This window comes from Chelonia mydas, chromosome 6 (assembly GCF_015237465.2).
Source record: "Chelonia mydas isolate rCheMyd1 chromosome 6, rCheMyd1.pri.v2, whole genome shotgun sequence".
In the NCBI taxonomy this organism is placed as follows: domain Eukaryota; kingdom Metazoa; phylum Chordata; order Testudines; family Cheloniidae; genus Chelonia; species Chelonia mydas.
In genome coordinates this window covers 91,111,410-91,134,590 of record NC_051246.2, presented here as the reverse complement: position 1 = coordinate 91,134,590, position 23,181 = coordinate 91,111,410, and the positions used below count along the sequence as shown (strand labels likewise).

Here is a 23,181-nt window from a genome sequence, read left to right as displayed (position 1 = left end):
TCCTTTAGCTTGCTGTAAAAGATCTTCTTTAGCAGTCGCTCATCTGACATTCTGGTGACATGACCTGCCCATCTCATCGTTGATTTCATCAGACTATGGATGCTTGAAATGCCTGCCCGCATAAGAACCTCAGTATTTAGAGCCTTGTCTTGCCATCTTATCCTCAGTTTCTTCGAACAGACCATGTGAAAGTGATTCAGCTTCACAGACTGGTGTCTGTACACCATCCAAGTTTTACATCAGAATTGGCAACGCAATGTCTGTAGACTTTCAGATTTCTTTGTTGACTGTTGCCTCTATGCTCCCACACAATTGCACATAGTCTGCCAAAGGCCATACTTGTTTTGGCAATTCTGGCATTGGTTTCATCATTATTGTGAACTGCACGTGAGCGTACTGCTGAGGTAGATGAACTTGTCCACTGCCTGGAGGGTTTGGCCATTCACCGTGATAGCAGGCTCTACGTAAGGCTTTCCTGGTGCAGGCTAATACATCACTTCTGGCTTCCTGATAATTGTGAAACCAAAGTTGTCATACACCACTGCAGGTCAGACTCAGATCTGATATTCAGGGAACAGTCATCAGCCAACAGAAGATCACAAAACAGTCACTTCCTGTACATTCGTCTTTGCCTGTAGACTCCTCAAATTGAATTGCTTGCCATCAGTCCGGTATCTGATGCCAATCCCGGTGTCACATTCATGAAAGGCATCTGTAAGCATGGCAGAAAACATCAAACTGAGAACAGCTGAGGCCAACACACAGCCCTACTTGACTGCATTGGTGAGTGGGAATGGTTCAGATGACTCACCGTTGTCCACAATGCGAGTGAGAATACCGTCATGGAATTGCTGAACCATTGCGATGAATTTCTCTGGGCAACCAAATTTTGCCATGATCTTCCAAAGGCCCTCCTCACTGACTGTATCAAATGCTTTTGTCAGGTCACTGAAAGTACAAATTGGAGTTCTGTTCCTGGCATTTCTCCTGAAGTTGATGAGCTGCAAATACCATATCTATAGTCCTGCATCCTTTCCTGAAGCCACGCTGACTCTTAGGCAGGAGCACTTGTTCAATGTATTCAGCAGAATTCTGATGAGAATTTTGCTGCCTACTGACAACAGGGAGATGCCCCAATAGTTTTTGTAGGATTGTCTGTGGCCTCTCCGCTTATACAAGTGGATGATGGCTGCATCCTTGTACTCCTGGGATATAGTTCCTTTAGTCCACACTGATTGGAAAATTTCAGTCGGTTTCAGAGCCATGTGTGAGCCTCTGGCCTTTTAGACCTCTGCTGATACAGCACCTGCTCCAGGTGCTTTACCATTTGACATCAGGTCAATTGCTTTCATAGTTTCAGTCACCACTGGGAGATCAGCAAGAGATATGTTGATCTTGATCTGGGGCAGTCGATCAATTGCCTCCTCACTAATAGAGGATTCTTGATTGAGAATGTGGTTAAAGTGTTCTGCCCACCTTTGCAGTATCTTTCATCAGTGGCCAGTGTGGTGCCATCAACACTCAGTATTGGAGATGTTCCTGATGACAGTGGCCCGTAGATTGTCCTCAGACATCATACAAGCACTTCATATCATTCCTGTCTGTGCAGGATTGAATCTCATCTACCTTGTTGCTCAGCCGTTAGTTTTGCATCTCTCTAAGTTTACGTTGGACAGTCCTCTTGATGTTGTTGAAGGCTACTTTCTTAGATGCTGAAGTACCGTCTCCTAAACAGGCCTTATGGAGCCAAATGTTTCTCATTCAACAGTCTCTCTACATCAGTATCATTTTCATCAAACCAATTTTGAAGTTTACATGTGATGGAACCGTGGATATCGGATGCAGCCAAGTACACAGAGTATATAAAGGATGCCCAATTTTCCTTGATGTTATTAGAGTTTGCATCAATTGTTACAAGTTAGTTGCACAGTTCAAAAAAACCGTTTCACATTACCCGATTCAGTGTGGAGGAGACTAAGCTTTTTGGATGCCTTTTTACCTTGTGGCTGCCTACTAGGATGTAGCTGGATATTATGCTCGGAAACTACATGCCTGGGATCAGTCCAGCATTCTACACTTCTCATGGCCTTTGTCATTCAAACATCCTGTATGTCTCTTCTCCTAATGACAGTGTAGTCAATGAGATGCCAGAGCTTGGAGCACAGATGCCCTCAAGATGTCTTGTTACAGGGTGTTCAGACGCAATGGTGATGAACACAGTGTAAGAACCTGTATAGAACAGAAGCTTAATTCATTAATGTCTGTGAAGTACTCAGCGTCAAACAGAAAGCATGAGACGAGGGCAAAGTATTTATTTTAAATTCATGTGATTTCAATCTATGATATGGTTTTAAAAAGCAAATACAAACCTGTTAATAGTCAGAGCTGATCATTACCATATTCCTGAGGATATGTAAGATTGCTTAAAGGGCACCATTTGTAATCAAACTAACCAGTAATTATGCCATATTTATGACAAGACTGAAGGCTACAAAGGTTCTCCTTGTGCAACCACGTGCGCCACAGGGGACTAAAATTAGCTGTTAATTGTTTGCACATGCATGTTACAGTTCAGGCCTCTAGCAACAGGGAATGTCTGGCGTTATAGCAACAAGTGAGAATGTAGACTGGATGACAGCAGAACATGGAATCTGGTGACACGGGAGGAAGGCAGATCAAACAGTTTTCTTGGGTTTTGACTGACTGAGTGGTTGTGCTGGGCTGCAACCTTGTGAGAGTCTAAGGCTGAAAGTGTTGTCTCTAGCAATGCAGGATTGGCTGTTGTATCCCTATTCCCTTCCATTCCAAATCTGTTTCTCAGGTTTTGTGCACAATTCTTACATTGTGAGTCAGTGGTGAGTGACATCAGCTCATCTTCATTAGATTCTTTTGCAGTGATACACGTGAGCACAAGATCATCAGGTTACATTTCTTAACTGACCCACCAAGGCACATGCCTCACCTGTGTAATTACATGATCTTTTTGCTTCTCCTTCCTTACCCCAAGGTCTTCCTACTATTTGATACATCCAGTGACTGTATCACTATTCTTAGGAGCAAAGACTAGGGCTGCTTGTATAGCAAAGTACCCACTACATTTTGCGGCACGATGAAAATGATTATGATCAAACTTTTTATTTAAAAATTCCCCACATTGTAGCCCAGTATATTTTAGATTATACTATTCAGCACAGGCACTTGTCCTGTAAAGTGCTGAGTATGTTGCTAATTTAAAACAAATAATCAGTGCAAATAAAGTATATATTTTGTAAGTAAATACTATGTTGTGAGAATGTAACACTTCCCCTGAAATAAGGGAAAGGGAAAACGGTCCTTAATAACTGGAAAATAAGTTGTAGTGAGAATTAAAATGACTCTTAGCGCTGCAGTTGCTTCTCTCTGCCCAGTGTAAATGGCAGCTACCAGAGGCTGCACTCAAAAAGGTTTGTATAAAAGCAGAGTTCTCAGCTGGTCAGGCAACGAGAAAGCAGGGAGCTCTTAGCAAAAAGAGGACCAAATGTCCACGTCTCTGAGGGCCAGGGATGAAAAAGGAAAAAACAGCTTGAAATCTCCAGAATTGGAAACAGTAAAGGTCCCATATACATTAGTTAGTTTAATCCTTTTGTTTTACTATGACATTCTGTTAATATAATATCCAGATCCCTTTGGGCAACACTTGCCACTCATTCATCGTTCTCTTGGGTTGGAAGCACTAGTGGTGGTGAAGAAAACTGGTAATTCTAGAAAATTTGCCCCTTAACAATTGCTCACGAACAAGATGACCACCTGAGGGAAAGCCCAAAAGGATGAGGAGCTAGCAGTCCATCTTAAGGTGCCAATCATAGCAGTGATGGAGAACAAATACAGTGCTATTGGTGGCCTACTAATGAAGTTGGCCCAAACTCCATATGCAGTGAGTATGATGGAGTTGATGCATGCTAACCAAGACAAAAAGATTCCAAAGAAGGCAGGCACTCTAGAAAGAGAAGAGAGAAGAAACTTAGAGCATAGGAGGAAGCTGAGACACACCACAAGTAATAAATGGGGGCAGCAGATGAAAAGTCAATGGAGCTTCTTAAGAATGAGACCCTCCCCTAGACCACATCATGTTTAAGGACAGGAGCTCATCATAAGCATCGATATGTCCCCTGCACAACTCACTGGTCAATCAGACTGGTATGCTATTTGACAGAGATCCAACCGGGCACACAGGGCAACTGAAGAATCTGAACACCACCATATGGCAAAGGCAATAATTCTTTGGCATTTCCTATCGACTCCACTTCTCTGAGAATCAATATAAAGCAGATAATACCATGAAGTTGTATTGTTCTGCCTTATAAGCAAGAGAGGCCTGAAGGGAAGATGAGTGTAGAAACAGCAGATCACATCTTAAATCAGTATATATACTTTGTCAGAGCCAAAAAGAGAACTGCAGAGTAAGCACAGGGTAGACACTTTAGCCAAAAGCTTCATTGTGGCAGAAAAAGGGAAAGATGTCAGGTTACCAATGAGGCAGCCACAGATGGAATGAGTGGAACCATGCAACAGAGTAAGAGAGGTTTAGATTCACAATCATGTTTCTTGTGGCAAGCTAGAAATAAAATCTGCAAAAAAGGACCCCTGCTTTCTAATACACTCTGATGCTGCAGAGATAAATTAGAAAATTGATGGTTTTCATTCTCTTAGATGACAATTAATATAATCAGTACCCTGATTTTCTTTTAATTAATTAAATTCACCTTATTTTTGGTGCAAATTTTCACTGTGCCACAAAATTTTGTTCTTCAAATGAATAATTGCATTGTACAAGTTTCTAGGGGGAACCTGGAGGTTTGGGGCAGGACATTTGGGGTTTTAGGCTGCCACAAAGGAGCAGAAAATGGTTTGGGGTTTTTACACCCAAGACAATTGAGTATTTTTGGACTGGGGAATGGATTCATCTTTATTAATCTAGGTTCATATCACACCCTCTATGGATAGATGCGGCATAAACTCTGCAGCTGCAGAATACCCAGGCTGCACTTAATAGTTGCTGCAAAGTTTAACATATATGGTTCTAGTGCCCTGAGAGTTAGAACCTGGCCAGAGATTCTCAGCTACAAGGAACTACTTTCTTATAAAATACAGTAGAATCTCAGAGTTATGAACACCTTGGAAATAGAGGTTGTTCGTAACTCTGAACAAAACATTATGGTTGTTCTTTCGAAAGTTTGCAACTGAACATTGACTTAATACAGCTTTGAAACTTTACTATCCAGTAGGGCTGTCGATTAACTGCAGTTAACTCATGCAATTAACGCAAAAATGAATCGCGTTTAATTGTAGTTTTAAATCACACTGTTAAACAACAGAATACCAACTGAAGTTTATTAAATATTTTGGATGTTCTTCTACATTTTCATATATATTGTATTCTGTGTTGTAACTGAAATCAAATACTTTCACTGTAAAAATGAAACAAAAAAATAGTATTTTTCAATTCATCTCATACAAGTACTGTCCTACAATCTGTGGTGAAAGTGCAACTTACTAATGTGATAGGGTTTTTTGTTGTTTTGTTTCTTGTAACATAACTGCACTCAAAAACAATATAAAAAACTTCAGAGCCTGCAAGTCCACTCAGTCCTACTTCTTGTTCAGCCAATTGCTAAGACAAACAAGTTTGTCTACATTTACAGGAGATAATGCTGCCCTCTTGTTATTTACAAGGTCACCAGAAAGTAACAGGCATTTGCATAGCACTTTTGTAGATGGCACTGCAAGGTATTTACATGCCAGATATGCTAAACATTCGTTTGCTCCTTCATGCTTCGGCCACCATTCCAGAGGACATGCTTCCATGCTGAGGATGTTTGTTAAAAAAAAATAATGAATTAAATTTGTGACTGAACTCCTTGGGGGAAAATTGTATGTCCCCTGCTGTTTTACCTGCATTCTGCCATATATATCATATTATAGCAGTCTCAGATAATGACCCAGCGCATGTTGTTCGTTTTAAGAACACTTTCACTGCAGATTTCACAAAATGCAAAGAAGGTACCAATATGAGATTTCTAAAGATAGCTACAGCACTCAACCCAAGGTTTAAGAATCTGAAGTGCATTCCAAAATCTGAGAGGGACGAGGTGTGGATCATGCCTTCAGAAGTCTTAAAAGAGCAACACTGATGCAGAAACTACAGAACCCAAACCACCAAAAAAGAAAATCTGCTGATAGCATCTGACTCAGATAATGAAAATGAACATGCGTCGGTTCACATTGCTTTGGATTGTTATCAAGCAGAACCAGTCATCAGCATGAACGCATGTCCCCTAAAATGGTGGCTGAAGCATGAAGGGACATAAGAATCTTTAGCGCATCTGGCATGTAAATATCTTGCAATGCCAGCTACAACAGTGCCATGAGAAAGCCTGTTCTCACTTTCAGGTGATACTGTGAACAAGAAGCAGGTAGCATTATCTTCTGCAAATGTAAACAAACTTGTTTGAGCGATTAGCTGAACAAGTAGGAGGACTCAGTGGACTTGCGGGCTCTAAAACTTTAGATTGTTTTATTTTTGAATGCAGGGGTTTTTGTACATAATTCTACATTTGTAAGTTCAACTTTCATGAAAAAGAGACTGCACTACAGTACTTGTATTAGGTGAATTGAAAAATACTATTTACTTTGTTTTTACAGTGCAAATACTTCTAATTAAAAATATAAAGTGAGAACTGTACACTTTGTATTCTGTGTTGTAACTGAAATCAATATATTTGAAAAATTAGAAAACATCAACAAATATTTAACTAGATGGTATATCATTGTTTAACAGTGCAATTAATCGTGATTCTTTTCTTAATCGATTGACAGTCCTACTATGCAGAAGAAAATGCTGCTTTTAACTATCTTAATTTATGTGAAACAAGCACTGAAACAATTCCCTTACCTTGTCAAATTTTTAAACTTTCCCTTTATATTTTTAGTATGTTTAGCACTGTATTGTATTTGCCCCCCCTTTTTGGTGGTGGGGCTCTGCTGCTGCCTGTCTGCATACTTCAGGTTCCAAATAAGGTGTGTGGTTGACCAGACAGTTTGTGACCCGGAGGTTCTGCTGTACACAATTCACCTTCACACAATAATGACTAAAACAAACAGAAAACCAAGCCTCCGGAAGTTTCAAAAGGAACAAGACACCAGCGTGATTAAATCACAGGTCTGATTTAATGAGACAAATTCCTGTGCCAGCTAACATGGGCTAGTGGGCCCCAGACTAAGACGCTGTCTAATTTTGGGCGTAGACCCTGGAGCTCTGGCTCCAGCCTAAGCATCTACACCACAATTAAAGAGCCCCTTACCCCCAGCCTGCTGGCACAGGCCAGCCGCAGGCGCTTAACTGCCGCACAGACACACCCGCGGTGGGGGGGGGGGGGGTGTTCACTGCACCCACTCCCCCTGCGGCGCCCCCACAAAGCCCGCCACTGCTCCGCAACGCGCACGCCGGGCTGTGGGGCAGCAACGCCGAGGACCGCGGAAAAAGGCTCGGGGACGTCTCCGCGCGCCGAGCTCGCGCCGCAGGGGAGCGCAGCGCCGCGGGCGTCCCGAGCCCAAGCACACGCCGCTCGGAGCTCTGCCGCCTGCCGACACGCAGGGGCCGGCCGCCGGGGCCGCGAGCTGCAGGGGGCGAGCCCGCCGGCGCCCCGCCGGGAGGGGGAGCAGGGGTTCTCCCAGTGGAACAGGCAAGCCCCGTTGCGGAGGGCATCCTCCGGCCAGGGAGGGGCAGAGCGGCTTGCTGGGTAGGACAACGGGTGTTCCATTCTCAGGGGTGCGGCCTGGTGGTGGCGCCGCGTCACGCGCCCAGTACGTGCGCCACTCCGTTCTGGAACCTTCCCCCGGCTAAAGAAGGGGAGGAAGAACAAGAAAGGTGCCAGAACCTCCCATATATGGGCTGCGTCGGAAGCATTTACGTCATGGCGTCGCGTCGTAGCGTGTCTGCGGGCCGCGAGTGGAACGTGACAGCGTTGTGCCCTGCACAGCGCCCTGGAAACCAAACAGTAAACAGCTCGCGGGGGAGGGGGGGCTCAGTACGCAGGCGCACGGGGAGCTTGTCGCCGAGGGAGGGCTGCGAAGCCCTCTGGTGAGGAGTCGGGTGCCAGTTGGGAGGGGTTCAGGAGCCAGCTGCCCGGCGCGGCACGTGAGGCGGGGCAGGGCTGGGTGAGCTGCGGTCAGCAGCGTCCCCAGCAGCGCGGGGCAGGCCTGGCCTCTGCGAACAACCCTCCGTCCCAGGGAGCAGCGCCCAGGTTTAAACCCCTTTGCGGGCCGCCCCTCCGCGCTGTGACCCGAGGCCAGTGCCAGGGAGCGATCCCTCCGGGCCTAGCGCCCTGTGCCTGGGGTCTGTACCCGCGGGCCCCCGCTAATCCCCTGCTGCCTGTGCCCGGCCGCCACGCACGGAATAAAGGGCAGGCCGCAGCAGCCAGAGGCCGGAGTGGGCAGAGCAGCTCCCCGGGGGCTGCAGCCGCGCACGCCCCCTGCGTTTGCTTGGAAAAGAGAGGGGTGCTTCTCCCGGCGGGGACAGCGGCGCTGCCTGGTTACCCTGTGAAGAGCGGTTCCTTGGGAGAAGGAGTGGGGCGGGCTCGAACCTTCCCTCCTCCGGCAGAGTTATTGTGTGTCCATGAACCATCTAGTGTGATCAATGACCCGGTTGCCACTGGGAAAGCTCCCAGTCTCAGGCTGTTATTTGGGAGTTTACCTTTGGGCAGTACTAACTTCTTGTCATGGCCGTAAAGCTGCTGACACTGAAAAGTGCCTTCTCCTGTTGGTTTCTTCTGTAAGGTAAAGCCGGGCGCAGAGGAAGATTAAATCTGTCAAATCCTTCTGTTTTTCACAAGCACAAAAGTCACGTGAATTTATTGATGAATAGACGATTGCTACCTTTTCCCAAAGTTTGGAATTGACTAATACTGGAAACCTCTGTGATTACCTCAAGCTGCTCAGTGATTACACAAAATAAAAATAGACTTATGGATAATGAATTTTCAAAACTGTATTTAGAAATATCTATCACTCCTCTTTGATGGTGAATGATGCTGATGTCTCTACCATCAGACTCTGCCATTGTACCCATACTCTAGCTGTAGGTCTAGTCTGATGATGTAGGATAGGGCTAAGGAATGGATCTCATTTAAATGCAAGTCTCAAAATTGTAATTTCTCCTACATTCAAATAGAATCTGCATCTGTGCAGTCCTAATCTAGATGCCAGATTGTTAGGATAACTAATTCATATTTGACTGTTAATTCTGATTTAAATATATTTAAAACTCTTTGAACTGTTTTTTTGTGATTTACTGTTTGTAATTAGATATAGTGATTAGACTTTTTCTTATACTGCTATGCAGTTTCCCCCTAAGAATTAACTAGAAGTATTGCAGTCTATCGCATCAATAATTCAAGAGCAAAGAAAGATTCACAATAGGCCAATAATACTCAGTTTTTCAATAATATTCTGTTTTATTTTTACCAATATCTGTGTAATGTGAGTACCAAAATATGATTGATAATTGAGGAATATGTATGTATTCCAAGTGTAGATTTGCATGCTACATAACACCCTCCCATGGAAATATTCAAACAGAAATAGTTCTTCCTCATGCAGTTAATCACATATGCCCATGTAGTCCCATGGAATGGAACAGTAAATAAGATCAGACTATGGCTGTGATCCTGCTGTTGGATCTTTGTGGGCGTAATCTTGTTCCCACATAGACCCCCACTGTAGTTCAAGCATCTGCTTGAGGATCCAGTTGCAAGACAGGCACCTACGTCTATACTATAGACCAGAGAATCTGGACAAACAGATTGTTAGGGATTGCTGTCTGGCTTACCTGAATTAGCTACTCATCCTGGCTCTACTGAAGTCAATGACAAACTCCTCTCCCCATTTTGCAGGTAGTACATGGCAAATAAATCAGACCCAGGATGTGACACTATTGCCCCGCCGCCTCCAGGTGAGGGGTGGGGGGGAACCTGAGCCTGGGCTTCCTTCCAGTGAAGGATTGGGGGATGGAGAGCCCAAACCCAGGTAGGGGTCTGGCTGTCCCCTTTATTCCTGCTAGGTGTGCATGGCCCTGCTGCCCGAGCCCCAGCCACCCAGAGCTAGCAGCCGGAGCTCTTTTAAAAAACAACCCACACAGCTCCTGCCTTCCTTGGGAGGCCTGCCGCAGAGTTTGAGAACCTTTGATCTATGCTTTGTTAGGTACTTCACCAAAATCCAGCACCTCACCTTTGAGAAGAGTTTAGATTGTAAACTCGGATCCATGGACCTCACCTTGATACTTGCATGTCAAACACCTTGCACAGTATTAGAGCTATATCTATGTGTCACCTCATGGTTTGGTACTGCTGCCCATTACCATAGTGTTGGGGGCACTTTTCATGTAAAATGGCTTGGCAATATGAAACTACCAGTTTCTAAGTGTTTAATGTCTGAGAGTAGGACCTAGGATCAATGCTTGAGATCTGTGTCATATTCTGATAATGGTAGATTCCTGTTTAATGTTGTAAAGCGGGAAGTTACATAAATATCTTCACACAGTGTGGGGCCTTCCTGTTGAGAGGCTGTGAAGCTGCAATATGGATACAAAGTATGGTGCACTCTGTATATGCCTGCCCTTGTATATCAGTTTGGGGGAAGAGGCAGAGCATACTGTGGAAGCCAGAAAAATGAGAGTTAAATTAACTAAACCCAGAATGGCTGTAGTAGCTTCCAACGTTTAAAGCATTCCTGCAGGTGCTGCATTCAGTGCATACTGAAAGAAGTCCAGCATTTTCAGTACAGGTAACCAAATGCTACTGGGGCCAGCAAGACATTCCTGCCTCAGGAGCTTTCCTGGTGCTCTCTAGAAGAATCACCAGTCACCTTGGGTTGGAAGCTACAGATGATTTAGTTGGTTTCACGCATCACTGCCCAGGACAAATGCAGCAGCTGGGAAGCATGTCAGGCTTCTTTCTCTGCAGAATTTCTAGAGTTACCTAAGGGACATGGGTGGCCCGATTGGGCTTTACACTCAGTTAGAAATAGCAATCGTTTCTTATGTGAAAGTAACTGCTGGCCTGAGGAATTAATTCCTTGAAAAAACCTTTAACAGGTGACCCTTCTAGCTAAATCTGGGCCTCTTAAGACATTGACATGGCTTCTGAGCCTTCTTTGTTGCCCTTGCTCATTCACCACTGCCATCAGGTTTTTAACTATCTCATCACTGGATTTTAGGGAGACAGTAGAACAGCCCTCCTACATCTAAGCCCTCTCAGTGCTGAAATCTGCTTAATTCCAAATTACTTTTAATAGGTTGGATATTCCCCCTCAGAAGAGCTGAGTTTCTATGCCCAAGCATAGAGGGGGGTGGGGGAAGAGAGAGAAAGACACCTTAAGTAGAGGGGAAAGTCTATTTTAAAAACAGGCCCAAGGGGAGGGAAATGAATCCACACAGCAGTTGGGCTCTTCCACCTCATAGAAAATATATAACCATATCCATCTTAGCAGGTATATAAATAAGGCTAATGGAAAGTGAGGGAGGGAAAAAAGTAAAAGGGAAGTGTTGAAATTGCTTTAATATACAAACATTTACTGCCATTAGAACTGTGGTATAGGAGACACTTTAGGCACTTATGTTTATGCATTCTAAAAACATATGATAGGGAGATGCTCAGATTTTGCTACACCAGTATTTGTTACAGAAGAGGGGCATCAGACAGGAGTTAATGGTTTCCTGTAGTATTTAGGTTCTGCAGAAACTAGACTGCCTTGTAAGAGTGAGTTTCCAGCACTCCTGGTTAAAGGAAATATGGCAAGTGTTTACTGAACACAAGCCAGGGTGTGTTGTTTCTGACAGCATGTTGTTTCATAATACTGACTCAAGTGTCAGCTTCCCTCCTCAATCTGTTTGGAATATTTACTCTGATGCAGTGATGAGGCCACTGTTAAATACATACTGGTATTGCTGATCATTTTTGATGAGGGAATGGGAAAAGGCTATACTTAGGGAGAAAGATGAGGAAAACCAGGAAGGAGAAGAAGTTACTGTAGAGAATAAAACATGCTGCAGAGGGAAGAACAGTGTCCTTCCAGACAGACAAGATGAGAATCAGTGCAAAAAAAAGTCCTTGTATAATTTAAGTTCAGTTACCCCCTAAATCACTCTAGCCTTGACTTTGCTTCTGTCTGAAATTGGTAGGTGTCGTCTAGGTCAGTGAAAATTTAAGATGCCTAGTACACAGTTGAAGGCCAGCAGAATTTATGCCTGTCTGCAAAATGAGGGGACAGGCAGCATATGAAAGGGAGATTAGAGTGTTTGTATATGGAAGTTAGGAAATAGCACATTTGAGCCAAGGGTAATTTGTATCTTCCCTATTAAGTAGCCAGTGTAACATTTCACAGCACTTGGCTGTTATAGAAGTTCCATTAAAGATCCTAAAGCAGGTATAGCATTCAACTTAAATGCTTTTATTGACAATGTCTCTGAACAATAATAAGCAAACAATGCTTAAGTGTCATCCAAATTCACTTTCCACATGTCAAAAAGACCTCAAGGTAGAAAAAAATAAAATAAAAATATAAATATCTGAGAATCCATCTTAATAAATAAAAGACACAATAAAAACGTTTTCATGGAAAACTTATGTCAGAACATTCAGACCACCTCGACGACGCATGATCAGTACAGTTACAATGAACATTGATGTAGGAGAACTACAGTACATGGATATAGCTATTTATCTCTATCTACTAGAAAATAAGATATAGTCTCTTTTCCCCAATTAAGATGGGTCATTGCTAAAGTCATCAGAACACGATATTGCCAGGAACACAGTAGTTATTGTTAAGTCAGCTGCACTAGATACGAGTTGGAGATACCCAGCACCAGGTTAAATTCCAATCATTAAACCAAGAGATTAATTAATGCTAGTGAATACTAAATAGGGAAGGGGCGTCACCAACCCAGCCATGTTGGACATGCTACAGACTACCAGCTCTCATGGATGGGTCACTGGGGGACAAGACAAACTCCATGCGATTTGCTACATCTCTGGAAGAGGTCTCAGGCCTGGCTGCGGATCGCTCCGCAGGGTCCTTTAGCGCCGGACCGGCCTACGCACGCCCAGGGGGAGAAGGACTCTTTGCCCTCCCCAGGTCTGGGGTGTCGGGCTCCGGGAACCCCCCCAGGAAGAAGGTGGATCTTTTGCGGTGAAAGGCCCCCCACACATAGCAGCAGATGGGAGGCTCAGGATCCGCCGTGTTCGCCCTCGCCCTGCAGTCAGTGCCCTGGGGCTGCGGCCCCTCACAAGGCCAGCAGGGTCGGGGAGCTGAGCGAGTCGGAGGAGGGCTCGTTGCTGCTACTGCCCTTCCTGTGCGCGGCTGCACAGCTGGGGAAGGAGTCGGCCTCAGGGTAGGTGAAGACGAAAGTAGAGGTGTAAGTGCTGGGGCAGGGGGTGCAGGTCACCACCGGGGTGCAGAGCGGCTCGAGCTCCCCGCAAGCCCCGGCCGCCAGGGGCTCCCAGTCCGCCGCGTAGAAGGATGAGGAGCCGGCCAGGTCCATGTCGGGCACGGAGCGGGCAGTCTCCCGGGTCGAGTGCGGGAAGAGGAATTCATCCAAGGGCTCGGGCTTCAGCTCCAGGCTGCTGCTCGCTTTGGAAGGCTCCGGGAGGGGCTCGGGCTGAGCTGCCTCCTGCAGCATGGGCAGGGCGAAGGCGGCCTCCTCGGACTCCGGGGGGCTGGGCACAGGTGCCTCGCCCAGGCCGCTGAGGTCCAGCGAGGAGACAGCGAGCTCCTCGGAGAACTGCAGCTCCTCGGGGATCTTGCAGGCTGGCCGGTGCGCAGCCAGGATGAACTCGAGCTTCTCCTTCTCCTTAAGCAGGTTAGCGATCTCGGTCTGCAGCGTGGACTTCTCTTCCTCCAGCTGATCTGTTTCCTGCGGGCACAGCGAGAGGGGAGTGAGACACGGAGCATCAGCCGTGTCAGGGGCGGACAGGTACTTCGTGCCCGGCTTGAGACAGGGATGGGGTCGGGGTCTGAGGGGGGCGGGGTAAGAGAGGTGGAGGAAAACTTACCGCTTGCAGCGTGTCTGTCAGTTCTCGCCTCCGGTTGCGGCACTTAGCTGCTGCCATCTTGTTCCTTTCCCTTCTGATCCGTCTTTTTTCCTCTTCCTCCGGGGACAGCTGAGGAGAGAGAACGAGCACCGTTAATATCTACTGCCACCCCTTGCCGGTGAGCCCTGGCAGCCCCAGACCGAGCTCCCTCTCCGGTCTCCGCCGCCGGAGCCATATTGAACTTGCTCACAGACTGCGTGTGACTTGCATGTCAAGTTAGGTCCTGGGCAGGAGAACAAAGCGAACTCCGGTCCCTTGGACAGTCCTATTGGAGCTGAGTCGGGTTATCCCTGGCTGTCACTCTCCTCCCTCAATTCAATGCAACTGCCGGGGCAGTGTCTCCTTACAGCTCTCCGAGAGCCACTATGCAGAACTAGCCCCGCCCCTCCCCTTCCCCCCCCTCCCCCCCGCCTTTGGGGTGATCGCAGAGGACGGTGTATTCACCTGTTCGATTTTGCCCCTTCTGCCAATGCTTTGCCCTCTGCCTCCTGCATTTTTGACAATTCCAGCCCTCGAATAGGCGCTGGCTGGAGGAGTAGGGACCCCATAGGGATGGGCCCGGTTCTGGGACGGTGCCACTGAAGAGCTTAAGGTGGGCTGCACCAGCCATTGCAGATCTGGACTTGTGGAGATGGCAGTCACTGTCGGTACGAAGTTGGCACTAGAGACAGCTAGGTCCGTGCAGAAATCCTGAAAACACAAGGGAACTGATATTAGGGAGAGAAGTATAGAACTAGATGAGAGGGAACCCCCTGCCCTGAACCCCCTCAGCAGGTTGTATCCGACATAGTGCCCCAGAGGCTTAGTTCTGTGTTATTTTAAGCCAGGCCTGCAGCCCCCGGAGCCAGGCTGGCTCAGGCGCTGCGCTACCATCATCAGACTCCACATGAAAAGGGGGTTTGTTATAAATATCCCTGACGTCTGCACTGACGCAGGCGCCGCTCCGGAGTCTCCTCAATGAACTCTCGTTTTATCAATGAAACTGCTTTACACACCCGCTGCAGAGCTGAGCCTGGGCCACAATCCCCTTCCCTGGACAGGGCCCGGCGCCCCACTGCGGCCTCCCCCACATCAAGGGGTAGCTCCCTCTCCCCCCCCCCCCCAACTCCCCAGGGCAGGGGCCTAGATTGCTGTCTCCTCCCCCAGCCCCATGCACAGACAGCTGGGAGAAAAGGTGCACCCCGTGCAGGACAGACCCTTCCTGACGTGGGTGTGGGGGAAGATTATCTCTGCACCTGAGCTGCCCCGTCTACCCCTGTGCGATGGTTGGAAGCGCAGACAACTTCCCTCTGCGACTCCCCCACCCCTCAGGGGCCCGTAAGCAATCACCAGCCAGTGTCCCGGGCCCTCACCTGCTGGTTGACAGGCGAGCCCATGCTGGAAAAGGAGTCCGCCGGGGAAGTGTAGTAGGTGAGGCTGTCCCCGGCCGGAGACGCACTGCTGCAGCGGGAGGAAGACGCGTCATAGTCGGTGGTGAAGCCCTGGTACATCATATCGGCTAGGCTAGGGTTGTCCAAACCCCGTCTGGGCGGTGAGGCTGTCCCGGTTGATTGTCTGTGTGTCTATCCGTGCAGACGGGTTGTCTCTGTCCCCAGCCGTATCGCTCGTCTCTTTCCCAGCTCAGTCACTCAGATGCTAGCTCTGCTGCTGGAGTAGAGTGCGGCGCCCCAGCCTTTTAACCGCTCCTTGCCTGAATGGATCCTTTGTCGTCACTGGCAGACCCAAAGCCTGTGAGGGGGGGGGCGGCGGTGATACGCCGCCTCTAAGCTTTTCCCATAACTTCCGCCTCCCTTCCCCGCCTTTTACGTACTCCACTGGCCCAACACCATGTCAAGGTGGTTACACTGAGGGTCTCTGGGGGGGCTGGGTCGTTGAGGGGCGGGGAAGGCTGCTGCTGTCCCCCCTTCCACAATGGTACAGTCCCAGCTCGGGAACCCACTGACGCAGATATCCTTATATGGGATACATCCTGTGCAAGGGGGTGTGACTGACGGGAACCGCTCCAGGCTGCAGCCAAGTGCGGCGCGCTCGCGCCTCTGTGTGTGTGTGTGTGTGTGTGTGTGTGCGCGCGGCGCGCGCGCGCCTCTGTGTGTGTGTGTGAGAGAGAGAGAGAGAGAGAGAGAGGGCAGATAGTACAAGGAGAATCGTGTTAGGTTAGTTACAGAAGTCTCCGCAAAGTTCATTCACCTTTCCAGAGGTGACTTTTTCAGCTCAGCTCCTGCCATATGCACCTGCTTCCTCCCACCCCCATGCAAATAGTTCTAAACAAGTTCGGCTGTGGCTATGATCACATGGTATTAAATCCCCCTGCCCCGGGGGACTCAGCTGTCTTAATAGACAAAATACAAAGGAAGGCTGGGAAAGGGGAAATGCGGCAGGAAAGCAATGTGAGTGAGCAGGGATATAAGGCCAGTCTTGTTAGTCCCATTGTCTTTATTTTAATATCACAAGGTAAGCTAGTTGCACCCGATGAAGTGAGCTGTAGCTCACGAAAGCTTATGCTCAAATAAATTGGTTAGTCTCTAAGGTGCCACAAGTACTCCTTTTCTTTTTGGGAATACAGACTAACACGGCTGTTATTCTCAAAGGTAAGCTAGGTAGCTTTCCTGATGCTTTTTGAAGGTGGATGGAAAACAACAATTGTCTTTACTATTATTTGGGGGAAAAGGTTTGTTGTGTTTTGTTGTTTGTTAGGGGACCTTTTAAATTATAGTTTAGAGGTTAAAGAGTTGTTGATCATAAAGAAAAGAATAGTTGAGTTGGGAGAGTTGTTTTGTTTTTGAGGTGACAAGCCCATATTTTGTGTTGTATTTTTATCCAGCATATTTAAGGATCTGATGTTGTTTTAGTTACAGTTTATCTAACATTTCCATTTTGGAGTCCATGTTTGACTTTCTAAATTAATATGTGCGTTCCATATAATAAGTCTGTTAATGGTATACAAAGTGTCATAAACTAAGTAGATTTCTTCACATCTGTATAACAGTTTTCTTTGTTGTGTGGTACTGCCATTGCAGGGAGCCTGATACTGTGCCTTTCACTTTTATGACATTTTAAAGTATTTGGAAAAAAGTTACCACATTTTTTGTTAATCTTTAATGCTTTTATATAACAAAACTTGGAACTGGAGGAATTATGTTTAATAAATATCACACTCATTTTCTGCATTTAGTTTTATGAGCACTGTAAAAAGAGTTGTGTTATCTAGTGATTATCTGTGCAGTGGGCCTTATCCAAAACCCATTGAAGTCAACTGTAAGACTCCCACTGACTTTAATGGGCTTTGGATACAACTCATAGCATGGTCCAGGTTTCCAATCCATCCACAAAAATATCATATCTCTTGCAAAGATTTGAATAGCAATTATACATCAGTTTGTATCCAAGCAGACAGTGGTGCAAGTTATACCTGCTATGTGAACATAGAATAACTTAGATCATATCCCTATCGAATTCTTTCTTAAAAACAGTATTTATTATACAACAAAACCCAACAAACTTAACTAAAAAGTAAATCAAAGCTATGATGTGTATCCCAATTGGTGTTATGGAGCAGTTACTCACTGAAAGAACACCCACATTTCATTGTAAATAAATCCCGATCCTTGGCACAGAATTATTTCTGTCTATACTTTGGGATTGGAATATTACAGAATGTACATGTGGAAAATATAACCTCCTCCACTTCCTGCAGTGAGGAAAATGTTACACTCCTGCAATTATTATTCATGTTGTTATTAAATATGCAGAATGAAAACGGAGTATTAGGTTAATAATAGACACCGGGAGGAGTAGTTAGTTAAAGTCTGTCCAGTGCTGTGAAGGAGTAAAGTGGTATCCGGGAGGTTATTGTTATTTATTGTACATTGAACTTCCCAGAAAAGCTGCATACAAACAGAAGTGCGAGGGAGTTGCTGAGATGTGCCATGGTGTGCAGACAGGGGGCTGCTGGCCTGGGGCACTGCCAAACAGCGGCGGTGTTAGGCAGGGGAGGTTTCTCCTTTCCCAGAGTTTGGGTCTGATATAATCTTTGTGGCAGTGAAGTTCAGAGACACCCACCCACGGCGGGGATATCAGGCAGCCCTGGCTCAGGTCAGGCCAAGCCAGGAGCCAGACCGCAGACTCGCCGAGCACAAGAGCCAACAGATCGCGGCTATACATAGTAACAGGGAAGCTCTGAGTCTGTTTACAGCAACAAACAGAGCCTCGGGCGCAGTCTCCAAGCAGGGAACGTCACAGAGCCAGGCTGGGATGATCCTGCTGGCAGCAGTTCCTGCTGCCTGAGCTCATGGGCTAAAAGCAGCGCCTGATGCGGCGGCGCGGTCACCTCCATTCTTAGAGATCTGGGCCACGGAGGCGGGGGAACCGGGCCAGCGGCGATGTCAGAGCAGCAGTACTGGCGGCCCCATTACATCGATTCTTCCCGAGGGTGGAGGGGAGCTGCTCTGACCTCTTCTGCAACCCCTGCCCCGGATAATCTTGCTCTGTCCCTGGGGGCTGGGCTCCTCCAATCGTGCCCCAGCGATAGGGTAGCCAGAGACCTGCAGCAACTCTGGATTACTACCCCGGCAGTGTTCGCAGCTGACCTGGCTTCTTTCAGGCAGAGGGAAGAGCTGGAAAAGCCTTTTAGTTTTAGTCCCACTCCCATCTAGTGTATGACAGGGGCTCTGGGCAGAACTGGGCCCAGCAAAGTGGGCTGAACATCGTTGCAGACTGGTCTCTGCTGTGCAAGGAGCTTGATCTTCATTCTTGTCCCTAAAACAGCTGTAGCACCAACAAGCCAGTGAAAAGAAAAGGAGTACTTGTGGCACCTTAGAGACTAACCAATTTATTTGAGCATGAGCTTTCGTGAGCTACAGCTCACTTCATCAGATGCATCCGATGAAGTGAGCTATAGCTCACGAAACCTCATGCTCAAATAAATTGGTTAGTCTCTAAGGTGCCACAAGTACTCCTTTTCTTTTTGCGAATACAGACTAACACGGCTGTTACTCTGAGGCCAGTGAAAGATCATCAAACCCAAACCTTGGTCTCATTACCACAAAACTGAGCAGCCAATGTAAATATTTGCTGCTGGGTCCTTCCTCTATTGGGCTTCCAGCCTGACTCCCCATCTATTGCCAAAGAGAAGTCTATTCTATTCTGATGTTTATATCAGACCAATCCCCATGGTATCTGAATGCCTCTAATGTAGATACTTTGAAATCCAAGTTCAGCTTCTGTGTATTTAGAGGAGTCTTTCTATCAGCCCTACTACTTTCTGAGACGTATCTTTGCTGTAAAGTATCAAGAGATGCTCACTAGACAAAACAAACCATCGAGGAAGGGCCTGGAAGGGGAGGAGGGCTCACTTAGCTGAGATCACAAAATATTTGTTGACAAGACGTGTTTGGTACCTGCAGATGGAAGCTGGTTCTTCCCATCTCTAACAGCTACCGTGTGTACTCTGTTTGTATCAAATGGAAAGTACTCAGAAGCCGCACATATCTAGCATGTGCCTGTGAAGACAAGGAAACAGGGAAACCGAAAACACATGACGTGGGTTTGTTGTTTCCTCCTAGTGTGGTGCACGTACATTTATACCGCAGCATGTGAGAGACAAAGGAGAAAGGCAACTCCTGTCAACAAGCACCACCATGGAGACAAAATACAGTCATAGCATAAAACCACACGGCTGGGGCTGAGCTCCCTGCCTGCATGGCCAAGATTGTTGTTTCTGCTATGACAGCCTCAGCTGACCACCGCACAATCTGCATTAGCATAGCAGTGTCTAGAGGCTCCCCAAATGAGATGGGGCCACAACTGTGCTAGGTGCTGTACATACATATAGCAGGAGACAGTCCCTGCCCTAAAGAGCTTACATGGCCACACAGACGATTGATGGTAGAACCAACCAGGAGTACAACACACCTATTCTGAGGGCCAGTCCAGTGCCCTGTCCTCTGAACCAAACTGCCTCTTTACACAGCTGGAACAACAAACACTTTTTTGCCATCTCTGCGGATGGGACAACACAGCACCAGTCTGTCCATGTGGCCAGCCATCTTTAGCTTGGCCATCATTTACATCTACATTTATACAAGATAAAGACCTAGGGGCTATAAAAGGTGGAAGCAGCCCCCAATGGGAGCCTGTACCATGCACACCCAAAGTGAAGGGCGGAAGGAGTGAGGAGAGTAGTGGTTCAAAGGGCCTGCAGGGGAGGATAAGACCAGATCCTAATTTAAACTGCTGCAGCTGAATCCCATCTCCTCAGACTACGAAGTGCAGCATTTAGCACTGGAACTTTTATTGTGTGGTCTGTTTTCAGTCCTTTTCTTATTTTTAATTCATATGTGACTTTGTTAAGGCCTTAAAGGCCACAGCACAAAAGCACATGAAGAATGTAGTACAATGTAATGCACAGTGTAAGTCAGCCTCTGGGGCTGGAGACAGTTAAGCCTAGTTTTTGCTGCGCACTGGGGGAAAGTTCACCCCAGTATGTAGTGTTTCTCCTGGCACCTGACAGGAACAGCCCTGGTGCTATTCCTCTGTCAACTAAAACTAACCACACAGAATGGAACCATGTTTCACTTTCCACATCAGTATGGTGACACTAATGTGCCTGTAGCTAAACATGAGCTGTTGATTTTGGGGGTGTTCCAGGCTGTCACTGTGTGACAAGGGGACACTTTGCTTGCTGGAACTAAAAAAGACTGCCAGATTTAAAATACTCTGCAGGACTAAAACGTGCAGACTGAGAAACCAGTTACTGAATTACCAAGCTCCCTCCCTATCTGATTGGAAGATCCTATGGTGCTACAGATTGTAACAGTGGTAACCTACCTTCCATGTCTTTTATTTTTCTTTCAAATACAGGGCACACCTATGGCACTGTCTAAATAATAATTAATAATAATAGCAGCTGCATATGATTGATTCTTTAGGGAGTAAAATGCTGCACGTGGACACAGCCTGGCATCTTTTGATTAAACATCTAAATGGTACTGGTCAATTACCCACAATTACACTGTGTAAACCTACCTCCCATTCCCACCCTCCCCTTTGGCTGTTGTCATCCTCCTCTGTGCCATACTGTATCTTCACTAACTTAGAATTTAAGCTCCTGAGGCAAGCATCATGGACCCAATTCTCCATTCTTGTAAAGCTGTGCTTGGCAGAGGAATGTCAGGAAGCAAGTCCTATTGGGTGCTGGGAAGTGGGTGGGCTGTTTAACCTACCCTAGAGTTTCCTGTATTCTCTATCCTGCTGTGGGCTAGCCTTAGACCTCTAACCTACACTTAGCTACCATGACCCCTGGGTGCTGTTCTACAGCCAATGGTGGCTGGAACACAGTGTGCTTTAGTCATACCTCCTTCTTCCCCTGACACATCGCCTGCCATGGCAGCTGCATGGGGAGGTAGTGTAGAGACATTCTGATGGCTCTATGCCATCTGGTTAGCTCCTTATGCAGCGGACTTCCATTCTTTCTGCTAGATCTTTGGCCCTTTTATGCCACCAGTGGTGATGCAAGGCAGCTGGAGCAGAATGGACAATCTGGCCTCATATCTTTTATTTGTCTCTAGTGTGACACGCACTCTCATGGTGCTGCAGATAATAATCACGCCCTAAGGAATTAGAATCAACCCAGCAGTAAGACAGGTCTAAAATATCCAAAATAAAATGCTCCCAAAACTTATAGAATCAGAACCAGAGAGATTAGACAGAGAGAGAAAGAAGGTGCTCATGTAGCCCAGTGACAGGCAGCAGTATAAAACCCTAAAATACATAGATAACTTTCTTTTTGGCTAAACAAACAAGGTAGTGATCCAAAGGTGGGAAACTACAGCTGCACCCTCTTCTCTGGAACCACATGAGAAACATACAACAAAATCTTGTGGACTCAAATAGCAAGACTTAGCCGTTATTTCATTCAAGGGTCTCAAAGCACTTTATGGCACTGGCTGTGAGGTGATGGGACTGGACGTTCCCACTGCATGTGCTTGCCAGAAGATCTTCAACACCATGAGCTTTTATTTAAACCCCCAATCAAGAGATCTTACAAGACCAGCCAAAGCACAGCCTATGCACTTCTATAATGAAGTCCCATAGCTTCCGTGATCTTTAGGCAGCAGTAGGGTACTTGTGCAGCAGGGCCAGGCTACTAGAATAATGCTACATTGTATGCTGAACTCTGTACTCTCAGAAAGCCATCCATTTATATTAGATGTGAGAGAAGCAACACCCTGCTTTATTTGTTGCCAATTAGGTGTGGCTCTCTAGCAACAATATGGCAAAATGTTCTTAAGCTATAAAGGTAAGAAATCTGGAAGTCAAGAAGAGACTGAGGCAGCTCAGCTTGGTTGAGGGGATCTTCCTGCAAGAGGGGAACAAAGTGGCAGAAGCCAAAGAAAGGGACAGGATGTAAAAGATTTTTGACACTTGTTTGGCAATTTTGTTGGGTTGTGTTTTTTGTTTTTTTGTTTGTTTGTTTTTTTTGGGGGGGGGGAGGACTTTTGTTTTGCCTCATCCAAAACTAGCTCTTCAGCAATACCAAAATCTAGAAAAGCAATTTACTGATACAAAGGGGAAACTGGAACTCAATCGACCTAACCCTAGACTATGGCTACTGATCCTCCCCAGCCTTAAATTGCCCAGCAGGGTTGAGGCTCTTATCCTTCCAATAAAACATGAAAAAAGAAATCCTGAATGCTGAGACTACAAAGTGCCCTGGAGAACTGCTCCAGAGAAGAATCACAGTCCTTTCAGGAGGCACAAAGGGCCACAAAGCTGAAGATCTCCTGGGGGGAAAAAAATTCCAAGGTTTTGGCCCTGACTAGGGAAACAACCCTACTACACTTGAACAAGGCACAACCCCTTTTCGCACCTCCTTTCTATTTAGATACCAAGTTACTGAACTGGCTGCACAGGAGGAAGAATTTAGTGTTTAATCCAGACAAAAACCTCTTTTTTGAATTCTGCCATCACTCAGCTCACATGGTAGTGACCAAGCCATAAGGACTTGGAGAGATTCAGTCTCATTCATTCCAGGTTACAGTATGGACCTTCAGTGGGG

At 46.5% G+C, this 23,181-nt stretch overlaps 2 protein-coding genes across 2 annotated transcripts; one reads left to right on the top strand and one right to left on the bottom strand.

Annotated features, from left to right (window-relative positions):
• The first annotated feature begins 720 nt into the window (after positions 1-720).
• On the top strand, positions 721-9,310 carry LOC119566497. Its single transcript, XM_037901446.2, has 4 exons — positions 721-783; positions 1,485-1,551; positions 7,360-8,036; positions 8,815-9,310. The coding sequence occupies exons 1-4, from the start codon at positions 721-723 to the stop codon at positions 8,839-8,841; spliced, it is 834 nt and encodes a 277-aa protein (XP_037757374.1). The 3' UTR covers positions 8,842-9,310.
• Positions 9,311-12,462: 3,152 nt separating this feature from the next.
• On the bottom strand, positions 12,463-15,789 carry FOS (Fos proto-oncogene, AP-1 transcription factor subunit). Its single transcript, XM_037900706.2, has 4 exons — positions 15,479-15,789; positions 14,571-14,816; positions 14,088-14,195; positions 12,463-13,948 (listed from the first exon to the last, which is right to left on the bottom strand). The coding sequence occupies exons 1-4, from the start codon at positions 15,617-15,619 to the stop codon at positions 13,319-13,321; spliced, it is 1,125 nt and encodes a 374-aa protein (XP_037756634.1). The 5' UTR covers positions 15,620-15,789; the 3' UTR covers positions 12,463-13,318.
• Between the last annotated feature and the right edge of the window lie 7,392 nt (positions 15,790-23,181).

Bases quoted from the DNA above. Each gene is read 5' to 3' on its own strand.
- LOC119566497 (XM_037901446.2), top strand. From the start codon at position 721: ATGGCAGAAAACATCAAACTGAGAACAGCTGAGGCCAACACACAGCCC. The intron at 784-1,484 runs GTGAGTGGGAAT...CCACCTTTGCAG, and splicing joins AGCCCTACTTGACTGCATTG to TATCTTTCATCAGTGGCCAG. The intron at 8,037-8,814 runs GTAAACAGCTCG...TTCTTCTGTAAG, and splicing joins AGCGCCCTGGAAACCAAACA to GTAAAGCCGGGCGCAGAGGA.
- FOS (XM_037900706.2), bottom strand. From the start codon at position 15,619: ATGATGTACCAGGGCTTCACCACCGACTATGACGCGTCTTCCTCCCGC. The intron at 14,817-15,478 runs GTGAGGGCCCGG...TTGTGTTTTCAG, and splicing joins GCTCGCCTGTCAACCAGCAG to GATTTCTGCACGGACCTAGC. The intron at 14,196-14,570 runs GTGAATACACCG...CTCTCTCCTCAG, and splicing joins GAAGGGGCAAAATCGAACAG to CTGTCCCCGGAGGAAGAGGA.